We start from the raw sequence: 14398 nt of genomic DNA on the forward strand, positions 1-14398 counted from the left end.
AGTTTCACTTTCATGTGGATATTCGTCCTGAAGATGTGATCCGGCTTAATACAATTTCCTTAAAATCTCATGTTTGTGAAGATTTTATTCAAAACAAGCATCAAAGGATACGGTGTAAATAAGTTTAAGACACAAGCCATAAACCAAACACCAGCAAGCTGTTTATTTTCCCTCGAAAAGCACGTACAAAAATGCGGGGGGAAAAGAAAATGGAGAATACTGCAGTAATGAGAGACACGATCTTGTATACGTTAACAAAAATAGTGGTTCAGTATTGTTAAGGAGGTTAACAAAACGAGAACCATACAGACAAACTTTAAGAGCTGAAAAACAAGGAAATCACCTTAAAACCAAGTCCTGCTGCTTTAAGGCTTCCCTATTCACACGACTAATGAAGACGACTCCCCCCCCCCAACCCGCAATCTTGTTTATTCAAGTATCTTATCCCACGCAGTCACCTACATACATTTCAAACCTAAAAGTACCTTAAACAAGCCGTAGGCCGTTTTATCTCCTGAACATCCACGCGCTTTTCTGTACGTACAGAAAACACAAACGATGTTTTGATTCTTTTAACAAAGAGATGGTAGACACCGAGAATCTCTAGGACATTATGCAGTTTTGGTACTTGTATTGGGCCACTGGCCACACGTCTGAGCATTACTGTAAACACGGTGATTTGTGGCTGTGAAAATATCAGTTCCCTTCTTGACAAATGATGCAAATGGGGGCAAAAAAAATGGTCAAACTGCCACGTTGCATGAGATCATAAGGGGGAAATTAGACAAGCAAAGCAGAAAAGAAAAGAAAAAAGCACCTTTATGAAAGATTTGAAATGAATGTGCGATATTTGATAAGGCTTCTTGAGAAAATTGTTCTGGCTCACAGCGCTTTCGACTTCACAGTATTCTTAAACACGTACAACACTAAGGGCTTCTGTGGCATTCAAGTTGCAAAATACATTTGGTCACTCTCAATGGCTTGGTAAGTACTTAAATCAAGGGTTCATTAACGAGCAAGAGGACTTCAGCGACCACGCACTCTGAGTAGGCAAAAGCAGGCAATGAGAGGAACGAGAGAATCTTGAAACGTAAACTCGGCAAAAGCTCGACTCGTCCTTAAAGCTATCGGCTTCTCGTACCAGCACTAGATGGAGCTCTACACAAACTCTGGCACCGATTCCGTTAAAAGGCAGATTTAATACTGCGGATGATCAGATTTTAAACGGAGCCTCACCGGACTGTGCCTTTCAGTCATGACACCAACAGTCATGACCTCATCTGCTCTGCCGAGCCATTATAATACAAAAGCTTGTTCAACAGCAAGAAAACTTAAAACTAGGCACTGAATTCACTGAAAGTTTCATAATGCCATATACACAAACTGATGGAGCTCACAGGACGATAGCTACAAGAATTTTTTCACTTGCAAAACCCCACGTAAAACGTGCGATTTACTTAAACTCCTCACTGGCTCCTCCTCCGCGAAACCCACGACAAGCGGCGGGGCGTGCTAGATACTCCCGACCCAGTGATGCCGAACGGCTGCTCGGGGGCTGGGAATCGGTACGAGGGACGACACTGGACTCGTATTCCTGAGCAACGAGAGGGAGCCGGACGCGCTGGCACACGCGTGTGGACGCACGACCGAATCCCGTCACGGACAAAGACCGTCTCACAGGAAACAAGACAAGCGGTGCGATTACAGACCGCGATAGGGTAAAGGGAATGGGACGGCACGTCATGGCAGCTCCCACGAGACAAGGTCCTCCACGACTATTTCCATCGCCCGCTGTTGAGCGAGTTTGGCCTCGTACAGGTAAAGGCTTTAGGACACTGCAGCACGCACAGTACGTTCGCCCCGTAGTGGCCACGATCGGGTAATCATGCCGGTGCAGCTATGGAGCATGTGCAAAAGATGAATCAAAAATAAGCATTAAAAAACGATAAAAGCACAAAAGCGCCTGACGGACCTGCACTTAAGACATTTTACTCATGACCAGACTTAAAACGAGAAAATATATATAAAAAATAGGGGGTGTAGCGATATGCAAACTGCCCGCCAGCACACCAGGAGGCATTGGTTCTTAAACACGTAAAACCATTAGATAATTACCAGATTCTGCATTGATGGCCAATATCTAGTGATGGAACTGAATGGAGAACAAAGATTATGCACAGTACTTGAGCGACCACCCCCCTCCTCCAAATAATTCCTGCTCACACGACACATGTGTTAAGGTGGGTGGTGTGAGCAGTGTCTCTCCTCCACAGTTGAAATGAAACCTATGCCACCGATTTATATCCAGCTATATCTTTAAACATCAGCTGTCCAGAAAAAAAAGTGCATGTTTGTGTGCGAGATGGTAAATGTTTTGAATCATGTTCAGGAGAGACATTTAGCTCAGTTTCTCCCATTTCCACCCATCCTGTCAAGAAATGTGAACTTGAGAGAGAAGGGAGGAATCAGGAGCCCGATATGACAGTACTATGTACCCTGTAGTTTCACAGGCATAGCACCCTGCCTACATGAAACAAAGCAGACACTTGTATCTTTGTTACAAACAAGCCTGTGGTTCATATTTAACAAAAGAGAAATTAATCCTGTAATGGTTATAAAAGACCAGTGGAACATGTCACCACACCCCAGACTCTCTACCTGAGTATATAGTCTAAAACTTTGTATTCATGCAAGCATTTCATTTAAAAGGGACATTGCATACATGAGAAAATAAACTACTGATTCTGATAAATAAAACAAAATTAAAAGGAAAACAAAAAAACCTTGGAGTTTGTATTCGTCACAATCAGATAGTCAGTAACAAAATAAAAGCATTAAAAAGAGAAACATTTAAGGCAAAAAAAAAAACCAAAAAAAAATTAAAAAAACAAAAACACCCTAGAGGGAGAGATGCCTGCCCTGTCATGTTTGTGGGCAAGTGTGTGTGTGTGTGAAGGTGTATTACAGAAAGAGCCATGGCTCACATTCTTGTGATATGCTAAGCATGCGTACCTGTCTGTGTGTGTGTGTGAGAGACAGAAGGCATGTTCTACATAAAAGGGTGTGACGCTTGTCGACGCAGGCAGGGGAAGCGTCTCTGATGACCCAGTGACGTTACGGTGTCTTGGCCATGCTTTCACCATCCTTGCTGGCCCAGAGCTCTTTGTGCTGTTTGCGGCCAAAGCCCTCATCATAGTTACCTTTGCTCTTGAACAGCTGCTGGAAGTGAGGCTTGCAGTAGAACTCACCCTGTAGGGCAGCATAAGTGCCCAGGCTGTTGAGATAAGGGCAAGGGTAACCGTTACAGGTTAGACCACATGCAGGTGATTGTTTACTTAACAAAATGCCAATTTTATTGAAGGAAACAAATGCTTAGGAGTTGCAGATATATATGCAAGTCTGTAAGCACTTGTCAATGTTGTCTTCATGTGAAGCATGCACATTTATCGAACCTGAGTTTGGTGTTGCAGTGCTTGCAGCAGAAGCATGTTGTATGGAAGATAAGATTGTTGGCCACCAGTCTCTCCATGGGGTACACAGTCTTCTCACAGGCTGCACAGGTCTCCTTCTGTGTTTGAAAACTAAAGGACTGAAACAGAGACGGATGATCTTTTTGTTTGCCTCATTATTGTAGGACTCTGTAACCGATTCAAAGTGTGGGAAGTTGATGCTTCTTGAACTATAGTCAGTCAGCAATTAAATAAGTTCAGAGGAAGGAGGAAAGCAAAGTTAGAATGATGAACAGAATGAGAAACGTATTTAAAAAATAGGAACAGTAGAATATTGGTAAGAAGAAAAAAAACACAAAAAAAACCACACAAAAAAAACCACACAGACAGTATACCACCTACCTTAGAGCGCTGAACAGGCTTTTCGTCTGAGGCATTCAAGTTGTCCTGGAAACAAATTGGAGAATTAAATGGGAAGGTCTATGTTGCAGATGCCATGATGCATACTAAACAATTACTCTACAAATGCCATCCCATAATCTTGCACCTGCACTCACTGGCCACAGTATAGCTCATAGGTGTACTCAAGAACCAAGGCTTCTTTCACTTGGCTCACCTTTATTCTGCCTTCAGCTTCAAACCACACATGCTTTTGAGAAAAGAAAAAAAAAACACCACACAAACAAATCTTAAAATTCTCTCTTCAGTGTTCAAACATTCCCTCAATTCCTCCTGCTCGTCTCCCACTTTCCCTCCTGGTGCCTCCATCTGCCTGTACACACTCATGTCATAAGGATTGAGTATGACCTTTCCTCCTTACCAGTACTGCACACAGAAAAACACCAATGCACCTACATCACTCACTCTCAGACAAATGCACAAACACTCCCAGCTCATTTCTATCAGGGCATAGTGCTGCTTATACAGCATGCTCACAGGCCCTGGAGTCTGCCCCATTACAAGGGAGTAGGGGGAACAGCGAGGGAAGAGATTAGACCTTATGAAGGGTTATGGGATGTATATAATGTTTGCAGTAAAGTTATCCAGTGCCATAAACATCATTGACAACCATCTCATGACATGTCTAGGTGACTCAGTAACACTCACAAATCAGTCTTTAGGGAGGAAATTTCTCCTTCTGAGACACACCCACATTTAAGACTCATGTCTATGAAATGTAACTGAAGCTTCAAAAGAAATAGGATGTTTGAAAAACAATCCACCAGCAAAGTCTACAAGAAAATGAATAATCCAACATAAACAGATACAAAACACACAGTAATGTAATGGGAACATTTTCTTAGTTCCTAAAACACAACATGATGCATCAAAGCCATCAGAACTGACCTGGCAGGGTCATCAAGTGCTCAGCAGCAGATAAACTAAATGAGCACAGCTTAAACCACAGCACTAGAGCCTTCTGTTGCTCACCCTGCTGGTGGCTCTCCCCAGATATGCGAAAAACTCCCAAATTCAGTTCCCTTAACAGAAAAATGCTCTCATAACAGGACATGAGACCGGGCAGCACTTCAAGTGGGGCTAACATTTCTGGCCAAATAACTGTTTCAGTGTTTAAGGAATCTGTTGCCTAAAAACGGCATTAAAAAAACAAAAAAAACAAAAAAAAAAAACCCACAAACACCTGCCTCAGCTCTTAGCCACTTTCTGAAGCTCCACAAGTTCTCAAACAGAGAACATTTCATGATTTTGGAGAGAACCACCAAGCTAACGATCTGATGTTCAGCTACTGCTCCTCATACTGGTTCAAGTATGGAATGCTACTGGTTGCAAACACCGAGGACGTTCACAATGCTCAGCCATTGTCTACCATATTACGACAGGCCCAAACACACCAGGGACTCCACCAAGTGTCTAGCACCACTAGAGAAGCAGCCCAAGAGAGCCTCAAACCACTTCCTGCTTCTCCCTGACCAACAAGAACCTGCTGTGCCTGCACGTTTTCCTCCTGAGGAGGACTTACTGAAACTGGCTTCATGTACAGCTCAGCTTCTGTCTGCTAGTGGCAGTCACACCAGCCTCAGCAAAGTACACTAAAGTACAGAGACAGTCGACTGGACTGCAGAACATCTGTGGTAAACCCTACTGCCGTTACATTCACATGAGGGGTGTGATTTACACTACACTGCAGTTTCTCACCAATGTGAGCACACAGGCATACAAGCAATTCAACCAACTAACCTGCAGATGACAGAGCCCTCACATGCCTGTCCTGATGGTACATGTCAAAAAGCATCCAAGCCCAGCCATCAATCACCTTTTTGTGCTGGAAACATCACCCATATTTAGGACACGCCCCAACTGACACCACTGGGTCAGATTTCATTTTCCCCCAGTGAGTAAGAGAAGAACCACCCCTCCCTGTGTCTAGCCCAGGTTGGTCCCTGGTAGTGCAGAGCTTGCCCTGCTACATGGAAACAATGATCAACTTCAAAATGTACCGATTTATAAAAAGGAGGAGGGAGGAAAAAACACCCCACAACAACCAAGGGTTTGAAGGCTTTAAAGTGCTTCCAGGATCTGCTCTTAATGTGCCACAAACAATTAGGTGTGTATGAGGCCTGTTTTATAACAAGTGCAGTAAGAGACAGGATTTTAACAGATGATTTTTAATCCCCTTCCCCTCTGCAAAGAATAAGTTGTTCCTGAAATGTTTGAACAATGACTAAACACGATTAGAAAAAAAAAGTGAGGGGACACCAAGCGCCATCTGTCCTTTTTTTGTCTTATTTGTATATAAAAGGCATACAAACCCAAACATGCACACATTTGCCAGTCACCGAGGCCATTTCAGGACGTCATGATGACGCATCACTATTCACACAGTGTTTCATGCCAGTGAAGCCCTGCCTGCCTTCCCCAGGGACCCTAAAAGTAGCTGGAGGGCCACCAGCAACCGGCAGCTCTGAAGACAGGAAGCCCAACACACCCCAGTAGGCTGACAGAGTGCAGAACATCTGTACATCACACGCTGGAAATCTCTCGATCAGATAAGCAGTTCCTCTAACAGCATTTCACAACGACTATGTTAAAACCAATTCAGCTAGAAGAGGTTGAGTGTACTAAAACCAAAGTGTGTAATGCAGTGAAGTTAGCAAATCGATCTGCAGGGTTCTGCCTGACTTTTGGAGAGCATGGATATTTTAAGCATTAATTTCTTGGCCACACTGGAGTGTTTGGATGGCGAACTCAGCCTTAGACTTCTACATGCACTCATTTCCCAGCAGTGAGTGAGCATGCTTAAAACAGGTCACTAGCACAATAATCTCCAACTTCAGAGGTGGAAAGAGGCATCCCAAGATATCAGATTTGATTTCCAAGGTTCCAACTGCAATAGAGAGAGGGAGAGACACAGAGGATTCAGGCCAAATGGAAGACCCAAGGGGAGGTTACACCCTTTGGAAACCAATACAGTAGTTAGCTAACCTGGTACCATGGGGATGTTCCACAAGCTTGTGCTGTGTGCATAAGAATGTGTGAGTGAAGGTGAACTTGAACTCTGATCCGTTTCAAACTTCTGCAGCTACAATGCAGGATTTCCCACACAAATCAGGCCTGCTTCTCCTGCCCTGTCCATCATTCTCCCCATACCCCCATTCACATCACTCTCCATTATGTCATTTCTACCTGCCCCTCAACTGAAATGCCCAAGCCTCATTAGTTTTACAAAGCCCATCACCAGCTCTCCAAGGGTTTTGGGATGAGAGAGGCTGTACTGAGGACCCAGCAAGGTCACTATACCATTAAGCCTTCCAAACCATCCACAAGTGTACCATTTACTAAACAGAAGTGGCTGAATGGCATGCATGAATCTGAACAGCACTTGTTCAAATCCAGTCCAGTATGCATCTCCTGGTCACCAATTCAGTCTCCTGATTCCATCAGCCTCACATCTACCATTAGGCCACCCTAAGGTTAGACACCTACCTAAAATCAGCGCTAAATAAACGTGAGAATTCTGAACCTGAAAACAAGAACCACCCTGAAAGGCATTAAACTTTCTTCCTTACAGTCATCCTTCTTCCTGGCTGGTGCTGTACAGGTGTGGCAAAAGCAGGCCACTTATGCAGCCTATGCAGAAACAGGATGTGGGTGGGTGGGACACAAAACAAAAACCCACACATCATAGAGAACCAGGGTAAAACCTGTGTGAGTCTATGGCAGAACAAATTGGGCAGCATTGACATCACCACCCCCCCCCCAGCCCACACACACATGAAACTCATATCCTTTAGGTTGTGAAATGTAAGGGACTTCAGTTTGTGAAAGAGGTCAAGAGCAAAGCTTAACTGAGGAACAGATTCAGCCAACAGAACATTCCTATAACAAATGAAAGTGCCACCTTTCATGTCTGCAAAGTCTAAGCTTATAAACCCCCTCACTATAGGTGTGGAACGGATCAGACTGACCTAACACCATAACCTTAGCCATGGAATGCCATGCCCACAGCAGTTGTGCCAGACAGAAAATACACCTGACCAGTTCAAAAGGAATGACTGGCCCCGCCCATCTCCATTGGCCAACCACAACTCGGACATGTCGAAACGCAGTGAAGAAGCTCGGGTTTGGCATGTCAGGCATCCAGCTCCCAGCACGTAGAAAACACTGCCGGCGGCAGCTTGCATGTCTGACATTATCGTGGAATAATGAGTGTGCATTTCATAACCACAACCTATATGTGATACTGCAAACCCAAAGCAACAAGTTCCATCTGGTCCCAGATCCATTCTGTGGAATTCAACACCAGAGAGAAAAATGCACCAATCTCCCCTTAAGTCCCTGTTTGATTAATAACTGTAGTTGCAGGATATGGACAACCAATCTGTCACTGAGATCAAAATTATTCTATCACAATGCCTGTGTTTAACTCATTTGTTTAATTATGTGAATAGCAGGATTCATTTATATAATCTTCTGTAATGAGTCTGAAACTGGATGGAATATAACAAGAGCCAATAGGGTCAAAACAATGCCTTTAAAACGCATCGATTTAAGGCATTTTAAAATTTGTTTTTGGAACGAAAGTGCAAAAAGCTCAGAATCTTTGAGAACTACTCCAGGAAGACAAGGACCAAAAGTAACTGTCATGACAAGAAACATCACACATCTGCAAAACTCTAAGCAGCACCAGTAACAGCCATCATCCCAGTGCTGGTTATTACAGTAGCTGTACATTCTCACCCCCCCCCCTCTTTTTTTGGATGATCAGACTTGTGTACAGAAAAAACAATTTTCTCACCAGTTTAAAGTTCCTCCCATCATCAGAGCTACAAAACCGGTTTTGTTTGACCCAAGTACCATATGGGTAGCTATAGGGGACAGAACTAAAATGGACCATCAGCATCAGTGCAGAATCTCAACACTAAGAATCTAACACTTTAGGTGAATGTAAACATGGCCACACCCCAGATTCTCCATAGTTGTCATGGAGACAGTGTCATTCTGGCAAGTAGCTGATCCAAGGGCTTCTGAGCTGCAGGCCCAGATGCTGTCTTACTGAACTTCTCCATTTAAAGTGTACGAGTCGTCTTTCACCATATATGGGGATTTTCAGAGAGAGAGGAGGGAAAAAAAAAAAAAAAAAAAAGTGCCATTATCATCAGGTCACACAGGCTGCCCCAGAGTCTTAGCTGGCATAATTTCATTAGTATGGGGCTCTAAGAATAGTCAGTGACTGAAACCTACAGCTTATCCAACAGGGCCTCCGTGCACGGCACTTGGCTAGGTCTTATGCACCAAAAAACAAACAAACAAACACTTGTACCACATATGATGTGGAACCTGAAATGAAAGTAGGGAAACATTTTACCATGTTTGGCAAAGGCTGAAGGATCCAACAGTCATGAATATTATCTACATGCTGCACAAAGCCCAGATAGCTTTCTTACTGCTCCCAAGTCCCAGGTAATTCCATTCCTCTTCTCATGCTCTCCCATCTCTTACTTTGGCTGGTGTATGAGGCTATTTATATGGTGCTAGGTAAGGTTCTGAACACCTACATTAAAATTAAACTCTTTGAAGGGCTACTTTGATATCTTGCCCTCACCATCTCCCTCTGTCCCTCTACCAGGCAATAATGGGTATTCCACTCAGATCAGCTGCCTTTACACACACTGTTTAGAGTAAGAAGTAAATGGCTCATTCACAGCTACAAGACATTCAGCACATGGTTATGTGCTTATTTTTCCTGAAGGGATCTGAAGATGAGAAACCATCGAATTCTACCAGGTACTGGCAGGACAACCACTACACTGCATACATATGACCCTATAAATACAGCCAGGAGACCTTTTACACAATATTGGCCCCATCTGTATTTGGCAGAGTCCACCGGATATAATTTCCTGCTGCTAGTGCCGATAAAGATGAGCCAATTTAGCACTGTCTGTAGCTTACATGTTAGTGATCACATTCTGCTGCAAGAGTCGTTGCATTTACGGCATTTAGCAGACACCCTTATCCAGAGCGAATTACAAAAGTGCTGTAATTTATTCATAGAATATATCCAAGTACAGTAGGTTAGAATTAAAACATACCAATGAACTAGAATACAGGGATGAATGCTGATACCTAGAAGTGCAAAATACATAAGGTCTACCTTAAACAATGATAAGTGCTATAACAATAAGTGCCAGAGTTTGTTAAATACCCTACAATAAATACTAAATTAGTCAGTAAGTATGGGAGCAGGGTCAGTTATCCTTTAAATACTCTGTAAATAGATGGGTCTTCAGACCCAAACGGTAAAGGCTCACACTCTTCTAGAGATTCCTCTACAGGTTGTCTTTCAAACCAGCGTTTTGTATCGAAAAAATAATTAATGGATTGAGTTCCAAACAATGGCCAAAATCAGCGAAGAGATTCGTACTTGACAGGATCTTCAAAACATAGGGACATCCATGGCTTACAGTAACGGTAAAACTCATACAAGTAGCAATGGTTAGATATAAAGTAAGCAAACCCAATTTTTACACAAAAAAGGACGATAGCGGAGAAAAATCCGTACCTCAAATAGAAATCGCAATTAAAAGATAAAAACCTGACGGTTCAGTGTTATTTAGTGAACGTTCATAACCAGCAGTTATGGAAACTATAGCTGTTAGCTAACCTAGGTTAGCTTAATTAAAAAAATAAACGACAGTCCATTTTGACTCGAGAAGCGCGCAAAATTATCCTAGATAAACACGGACTAACTACAGTATCATGATGACTAGCAGTAATGCGAGTAAATTTGAACAATTAAAGTAGGTTAGCTAACAGGCTTTAATTCCGCTCTTATGCAAGTAAACTTGGGTTTCCGACCGCGACTGATATTGGATGCAACATTCGCTGCTTGATCGCAGTTGCAATGATGCTGCATGCCACAGCTCTTGTTGGGGGGACGCATCTGTGGTAGGTTAAACGTTGCTAGCTCGCTAATTCAACTTAAACGTTCACTCCACACGGCTGTAGAAGGCCAAGTTATTAAACGCTGATCACTTTTAAAAAAGGCACAAATTACAGCTAATATAGTCCCAATTCGGGCACCAGTGAATAACAAATAGCCACAATACTGCTTGCTGAATTAGCTAGCTAGCCAACTACTGTAGCTTATTAGCGTTAGGATGTTAGATAGCACCTCATCACGGAGGGGGTCAGGGTTCGCCGGCTGAATCAGACGAGAAGCGGCTGCAAGACACTTACCATCTATGTATTTGTCGTAAGTGCAATGGAAAAATAATCGATCACACGGTCCTCTCAATATGCCCCAGTTGATATTTGTCCCTTGAATCTCAATGTAATGTGTTTGAGCATTCAGTTAAAATAACCAGCTTGCTGGGATGTGCCGATTCGCGCTGTTCCCGAATGTCTAACCCCTCCTGTCGCTTTTTAAATGTGGATTGAAAAAAAAAAAAAAAAAAGTCAGATCTTTCTCAGCAGGATGTTACGCGATTGGTTACGGCTTCCCCCCCCCCCACCTCAAAATGTGGCCTTCAGAGAGAAAAAAGATTTAAACTTTTAATCAAGCACACACATGCTTCCGTATATAGAGTCTTTATCGATTTTTTCCCCTTATTTTTCCATTTTAACCTAGAGGTTATGAACTCAGGTACACCAAAAGTTCACAGCTAAATTTAAACCTACGGCAGGATCGTTTATGAATGTTGCCCTCTTAAATTGAGAAAAAGAACCACAAAATTCTAGTTTAATGACGTTTCTACATAATGGGAAAAATTGGTTTGCAATCAAAAGATACCCAGCACATTAAATTTATATATATAAATATATATATATATATAAATATATATAAATATATATATATATAAATATATATATATATAAATATATATATAAATAAATATATATAAATATATTAATAAATATATATATATAAATATAAATATAAATATATAAATATAAATATATAAATATAAATATAAATATAAATATATATATAAATATAAATATATAAATATAAATATATAAATATAAATATATATAAATATAAATATATATATATATACATATAAATATATATAAATATAAATATATATAAATATATATAAATATAAATATATATAAATATATATAAATATAAATATATATAAATATATATAAATATATAATATATATATATAAATATAAATATATATAAATAAATATATATATATATAAATGACAGTCTCTATCCGTTAGCTTTAAACTTTAAATATTTGTTGTCAGTAGGCTTTTAAGTGAATAAAATAAGACTTGAAATATTTTAGCAGCTCTTGCCAACTTCCACCAGATTTAAAAGGAGCAAAGTCTCCCCTGCCCCTCCCCTTTTTTATTATTATTATTATTATTATTATTTTAAATTCTCCACGTTATGTACCGACACCTAGTGGCCTGGACATTTTAACTATTCAAATGTTTCTTCAAAGCCCTCTCCCCTGCCCGGTTATGTGCTCCGTGTGGAAGACAAAACAAGGCAGAGGAGACCGCCTAATAGAGAAGCTTTAATACAACCATAATATACTGAAGTTGTTGGTTGCGGAGCCCGCAATTCAGACAATTCAGCAGTGTTGGTGGGGTTACTTTAAATATGTAAGCCGTTTTGTGTTACTGACAAGACTCATTCAAGAGTGTACGTGCAACTTAATCCAAAGAAAGAGAATATTAAAAGGGTACTTGATCTGATTACTTAAAGTAATCCAAAACCACTAAAGAGTTTTAGAACACTGAGCCCCTACAATACCAGTCAGTATGTCCAACATGCGTATGTTTTTGCTCTGCAGACGCATGAGCTGTCAGTTTATACATGTGCGTTCCACTACATCATTCTGAGAACCTTTTGCAGAATGCCCACGTTTCTGCAAATTGGAGTCATCCAGTGTACACATCACAGCTAGGAATTTAAATGTTTGTTTTTTGCATCATTCAGTACAACAGTTCATATCAAACTAGTGGAGCTTTGCTGGAATATACCAATATAAAAAGCACTATTGCCTAGCACTCGGCTGAGAGGGCGTACATCTTGAAAAGCAGGTCGCACTCCGTGTTCACTCCAAGCATACTGTAACTGGAGTGGAAGGGGGAGTTTATCCTCCGATAATAGCGAAACATGAGGGGGAAGGCGACGTCAGTTAATTCCAGTAGCCTACGCTTTTATCAAACACAAAAATCAAGGAATTAACAAGTATAAACTCATATGGAAAACAGCCTACTGCATCAGACTACACATCTCGTGTCCACGATTAACAAATCTACTAGAACTCAAAGTAAAGAAAGGTATGAGTCGCACAATGACAAAGAAGGAGACCAAAAAATGCATCCAACGCATGGTAGCCTATAGATTTTATACCATTAATGGATCATTCATTTTTACCACCATAAATTAACCATTTATGAAAACGATTTAGTTTCTCCGTAAAAAAAACTGCATCCCTACTTCTCAAACAAACCAGGTTTGTGCTCAATAGAGTGGGTTCCATAGACGGAGGCAACCACATTTAAAATAGATTTAGTACAGAATCTCAAACATCCAGGCCACTAGGTGTCAATGACCCTAAAGAACAACAAAAAAACAACAACAAAAAAACAAAACAAAACTTCTTGATGGTGCATTTAAAGTATCAGCATCACATAGAACCTGCGATAACATAGCAGTCATTTACTCGATTAGAAATCATTAAAAAGTGTAAGTGTAAGTGGTCTTTTAGCCATCCGTCAGTTGTAGTTTTAATCAGCTAGTCAGAGCAGTTGAGATGTAAAGTTTATGCAAGGACGTCTTTAAAATAGTTGTCACCGTTAATTGTAAGGAAGTGTGAAAAGCATTTCAGTTTTTATTAAAATTCCCCACAGTGGGCAAACAAATTTAGATACAAGTAGAAGTTGCGTGACAGTTTTGGAGAAAGGTGTTCACCGCTGTGCAAAAGTTGGGTAGGTTGTCAATAGAGACCTGTTGCTATTTACAAGAAACGTGTTATTTCTGTGGGATTAAGCCTTGTTAAGTTAGACCTATTGTCTGTGTTGATGGTTTACTGTAAGGTAGGTGTACAACCTCTCTTATATGCATTGCTGAATGAGTACATAATCTAGAGCATCAAAATGCACAGGGTTACAGTATGAAGCATTATAATTAAGACTTATAACCTCAGCTAGCTCTAAATAAAAGCTTGAAAGTAATGCCATTAAAATCTAAACATTTGGTTGCCAATCTAGATTTGGAATGTTTCACAACCTGCCATTATTGATACTGTCGCCTACATGATTTTAAAAAAAGTGGCAGTGTAAAGTGTTTAGATTGGTCATATAAAAGTTCACCTCATCAGCATCTTATGGAGGCCCAACTCCCATGTAGCAATGCTTTTCTGCACATCCACAACTTTGCACAATGCAGTAAATACTAATCCATTTACAGTATACAGAGGTGTACATTATGTTTCCTCAGATTCTGCTCAAAGGAACCC

General features: G+C 40.9%; 1 protein-coding gene across 1 annotated transcript; it reads right to left on the minus strand.

Moving 5' to 3' along the window:
* Positions 1 to 139: 139 nt before the first annotated feature.
* Positions 140 to 11335, minus strand: limd2 (LIM domain containing 2). Its single transcript, XM_027014660.2, has 4 exons — positions 11151 to 11335; positions 3852 to 3896; positions 3453 to 3589; positions 140 to 3274 (listed from the first exon to the last, which is right to left on the minus strand). The coding sequence occupies exons 1-4, from the start codon at positions 11151 to 11153 to the stop codon at positions 3115 to 3117; spliced, it is 345 nt and encodes a 114-aa protein (XP_026870461.1). The 5' UTR covers positions 11154 to 11335; the 3' UTR covers positions 140 to 3114.
* Positions 11336 to 14398: the final 3063 nt, after the last annotated feature.

The sequence above is a fragment of the Electrophorus electricus genome, chromosome 1 (assembly GCF_013358815.1).
Source record: "Electrophorus electricus isolate fEleEle1 chromosome 1, fEleEle1.pri, whole genome shotgun sequence".
Classification (NCBI taxonomy): Eukaryota; Metazoa; Chordata; class Actinopteri; order Gymnotiformes; family Gymnotidae; genus Electrophorus; species Electrophorus electricus.